The sequence below is a fragment of the Octopus bimaculoides genome, chromosome 8, assembly GCF_001194135.2.
Source record: "Octopus bimaculoides isolate UCB-OBI-ISO-001 chromosome 8, ASM119413v2, whole genome shotgun sequence".
NCBI classification, from domain to species: Eukaryota; Metazoa; Mollusca; class Cephalopoda; order Octopoda; family Octopodidae; genus Octopus; species Octopus bimaculoides.
The window spans coordinates 52,245,564-52,250,524 of NC_068988.1; the positions used below are offsets into that span (position 1 = coordinate 52,245,564).

The following is a 4,961-nucleotide window of genomic DNA, read 5'->3' on the forward strand; positions in this document are numbered from 1 at the left end:
TTTCCTTTACTATTCCAACTCTACCTGATACAGATCTTGAGTCCTTCAATGAAGTCTTTTGTGGTTGCCATGACCTGTTTGAAACTGTGGTCCCTAGCTTCAAGGCAGTGAAGGGAGAAATTTTTACCTGCGGTATTGAACCATCAAGTGATCTGTAACAACTAGAATAACATAACAAGCAAAAAGATAAGGTAAGAAGAGGGCTTGTATGTGGTTGGTTGACTTATTAGAATTAGCAGCTAAAACTTCCTCAAATCTTATTTTTCCTTCTTTAAAAAGAGGATGGGCACACTGAATACGCTATGTCTGAAAACAAAAGACAAGATTGTAAATGTTGGAACAATTCTGCTCACAAGTCTGTTGGACCCAAGCTAACCTCTTGAGAAAGAAAAAAAAATCTGGTATTTATGAAATAGAGAGAAACCTTTAAGAAGATATAAAATCTAAGATTATCAGATCAAACTAATAAGTCATGGTTCTTAAAATATCTGACATGCTGAATATCTTCTACACATCACCAAATATTGAACCAACAAGGTCACTCAATCTGTGAGAAACAGCACAAATTTTCCAGAAATTACACCCTACTGTTTTATGAAAACAAAACAAAGAAGGACACATTAGATAATGTTGTTTGAGATAAATAAAAAGCTGGTATAGTGATGGCTGGAATATCATTGATGATAGACTCACTTAATCAGAGTTCAACAGGAGTTAAACAACCATTACCATCAACAAAAACTAGTTTACCATTAATAATGGTTTCAAATTTTGGAACAAGGCCAGCAACTTCAAGGAAAGAGTTAAGTTGATTACATCAACACCAGTACTCAACTGCTACTTATTTTATTGATCCCAAAAGGATGAAAGGTAAAGTTGACCTCAGAACGTAAAGACAGATGACATGCTGCTAAGCATTTTTTGCTCAGCATACTTATGATTTGCTAGCTCATTGCCTTAAGTTTACCATTAATAATAATGATAATCAACATCCAAACAGCATATACAATTCCTTTCATCCTCATCATCATCATTTAACATCCATGTTCCTGTGGATGGTTTAACAGGTTTTGATGGGGGCCAAAGATTGCATCGTACTTTGGTGTCTACTTTGGTATGGTTTCTATAGCTGGATATCCTTCCTGAAATCTACCACTTTACAACAAGTACTTGGTGCTCTTTTTGTACCATCAGCACCAGTGAGGTCATCATGCAGCTCGCAAGACAACGAACTCCAATGAAGTGGGGAAAGATTGTCAGGTTTATGTTAGGAGATGAGTTAAAGTATGAGAGACTGGTGGGAGCACATTCATCATCATCATTTAGCATCCGTTTTCCATGTTCATGGCATAGGTTAGATGATTTGATTTTAACTGGCATGCTGGAGACTGGTAACCAGGCTCCAGTTTGTTTTGGGCTGGTTTCTAAGGCTGGATGCCTTTCCTAATGCCAACCACTCCACAGAGTGTACCGGATACCTTTTATGTGTCACCAGCACAGCTTATGGTCAAATTTTTATTTTGAACATTGAAACTGACAAGGCCTTGTTTCTGTAAAAGACCAATAATGGGTTAAATATTTTGCAAAATCTACCTGGATGCTTGATGTCAATCAGCCATTGCCCTTAAACCATAAGATTTACAGAAAAAGTACCCGGAATGGGAGCCCCAACATGTGCCATCTGGATCTTTACCCATTATTCTTACTGGGAAGCTAAGACAGTAGCGCTATCCCTTGGTCAAAATGAACAATACATAGGGTGACAAAGGAGTTATGATGGGTTTCCGAGTTATTGTAACCAATTTCTCCACAATTTCTTTGTACCTATCAATAAAGATCAATATTGTGAAAGAAATACATTAGAAAAAAAGGTTTAGAGGTTAATATGAAATGGATTTAATTGTGTTCTTGTGAAGCATTCTTCAAATACAAAAACATTTAAACATAATGATTTCATCTTAACATATAATGGTTGTATAAACATGATGCCTTATAACAGGAATTACATTTTTAACTAAAAGAAAAGTTATATAATTGTCATTTGTACTAATTTCAAATTATAGCTATCACAATATAATGTTTGGCATTCTAAGTATCTGAGATAAAACTCCCTAATAATCTAACAAAACTGTTGAGTTTTCATTTTTTTCAACTTTTCACATCTAAATCTCTACACATTACCCTAAATATATACATGCACAACACCTACTGTCCAGACAGTGATGGTCTGGAATCACTTATAATCCATACTAATTAACACTTATGTACAAGTAACTGCATTTCATTTAATTATTCAAGTAAATTTAATATCTGTTTAATCTAGAGTGTGTTAACCAAGCTGACCACCTCTGGTTGGGAAAATCAGTAATTCAAAAAAACTTTGAAACCAATGGTTTCAGAAAAACGATATTGTACCTGTATCACAAAACCTGCATGTGGATTATTACAAAGGTTTTGCAGTAAAGAAGTTTCACATTATTTCCACTAAAAAGGATGGAAATTTCGTTCACATTGTTATGCTTTTTATGAAAGTTAGGGTTGAGAGAAATCTGAAAGAGTTTCCTACCTTGATGAAATTTCTGTTGCTAAAGAACTACTAGTAACTTAAAAATTATTCTACCGATACCTAATTGCTTTTCACTGGCTCATTATTTTCTATTGAACTAATATATGAGCAGCTTTTCCCAAAGGGTAAGCATTTTGGAATGATTTTAACACACAATTCTCATTTTAACTATCAATTAGTACAACTATGGCGACAATAAGAAGCAGTTACAAAATATCCGCTTGGTGCCCTTGCTAAGAGGGAGCTTCAGTGTGGTCACGCAACTTCTAGAAATAACAGCCAAACTTTTTCTTAAATCGCACCCTACCAGCTTTAAAAAAAAAAATGTAGGAGGAAACACATTAGATAATGAAGTTTTGTATCCCAAAAATAATGACACATCATTTCTGCTCATAGGTATTTTTGACCAAGACTAACTTGGGACAAAAAGTAAAATAACGATAATAATAATTAGATTTGAGAAAAGTTAATATTTCAATACTAACATATAACTGGTAGCTTTCGGAAGATAGCAAGATCTTCGAACTTAAGAGCAAAGTTAAACTAAATAGACATCCGATATTTTAATAGTAATCATTGTTGTTTGTGAGAAATTCAACCCAATCAAATGATTTGTAATTCTTAATCACAAATGAATCTTATCTTTAAATACAAACAGAAGGATTCGATACGCTGTTTATAGTGGTAAAGCATTGTCAGCATTCAGTAAATAGATGATAAGTTTGGATCTTGTTGTCCCTGGCTGGATTATATTTCTGGAAAAAGCATACGGACAGAAGTCCTTAACAAAAAAAACAAAAAACAAATAAATCATAATAATAATAAAAAGATGTTCTCATGAGATAAAATTAATATTACATTGAGTTAACAAATAATACATTTTAACAAATGTTTGCAGAAGAAATAGTGACGGAATCTCAGCACCACCAATTCCATCTGACAAATAAATTAATCATACAACCACATACATATAAGACATGGAACGGAGATCGCAGCTGGAATGTGTCACTGATTGTTGTTACTGATGAAGTGAGTGATACTGGTTACAGAGTTGCGCCGGTTTTTACCAAAGTGCTTTCCGTAAAATATAAATGGATCTTTTTAAAAAGAAAGTTATTTTTACAATATTTTTTTTAGTTTCCAAAATGGCAACAACTCTCTTTGTGTTATATATAGATAGATAGATATACACACACTCAAAAAGAATGCATGTATAAAGAGTAATCCTATCTCCACAGTAACACAGTAGAAAACTTGGTTCATCGACTACGTATGTCCGGAATATAAATATTACCACGACATACTAATCAACAAGACAGAGAGATTGTGATAACATTATCTAAAGGCATGACTACATCACTAAAGTCTTTGAATATGGATCTGGAATTTGCACGATGGCATAACTGTAACTTCAGCTGTAACTACACAGTTGATTCCCAAATTGGAGAGGGCTCCACGTATAATACCACAAGACATGGCTAAATATTTTGGGGCGTTTTCAAGATACTGCTTTCCTGAAGATAACTGCACAAGAAAACGAAAACGGTTATCAAGCAATACATACACTCCCATGTGATTGGTACGTAGGTTATCCACTTGTTTTTTATATACAGCCATCCAAAAGTCTTTACATATAAATTTCATAGTGTCTAGTTCGTCCTTATATCGGGGCCAGTCGCGAGTAAAGCGCTCCACTAGCGATTGTCCGACACGGAATCCTAACGATTCTAGGTGTGAAATACAGTTTTCTTTCTCGTCTTTTGTCGCCGTTCGGTAAACATAGTTAATTATTTCCATGTGTAAAAATTCAAACATAACTTCATCCATGATTTATATTTATATTCCGAAAATTTGACAAGAAAATAACCACCTACTATCAAATCAAACTGTTGTTATAAAGAGCTCTTCACCGGAAGTTCTCAACAGTTATCTACCGTTAGCTGCCACTTGTGTAGCAACCCAGCTTCTATATTGATTCCTGTTTGCGTAAGGATTTTAGTCCGCGATAACTTTGGGATGTGATAGGGCAACAGTCTTCAATCTTTGCACCTCGGACCGGTTAGCCAGACAATTTTTCCACTGACCGGGTAATCGCGTGCATAACGAAATACATTGAAATGCATAAGATATATGATTTAATTATTATGTATATAATGCAAGTTACCTGCAGACTGTGATAGTCAATAAAATAGAAACAAAATTTTAGAATTTGTTCTTTCTGTGCGGTCCGTTACCGAATAATCCATGGCCTAAGACCAAATGATCCGCGGTCTCATGGTTGGAAACATCTGTGAAAAGGTACTTGACAGTGGAAGGGAATAGTTTACTGAATCGATTCTGTTCATTACTACTACTTATCAATTTTGAAGGGCAAAGCTTTGTCTCACCTGACGAA

At 34.7% G+C, this 4,961-nt stretch overlaps 1 protein-coding gene across 1 annotated transcript; it reads right to left on the minus strand.

The window, feature by feature from the left end:
• Positions 1–1,872: 1,872 nt before the first annotated feature.
• LOC106875750 (trafficking protein particle complex subunit 6b) lies at positions 1,873–4,658 on the minus strand. The gene has a single exon (XM_014924004.2). The coding sequence runs from the start codon at positions 4,391–4,393 to the stop codon at positions 3,926–3,928; it is 468 nt and encodes a 155-aa protein (XP_014779490.1). The 5' UTR covers positions 4,394–4,658; the 3' UTR covers positions 1,873–3,925.
• Between the last annotated feature and the right edge of the window lie 303 nt (positions 4,659–4,961).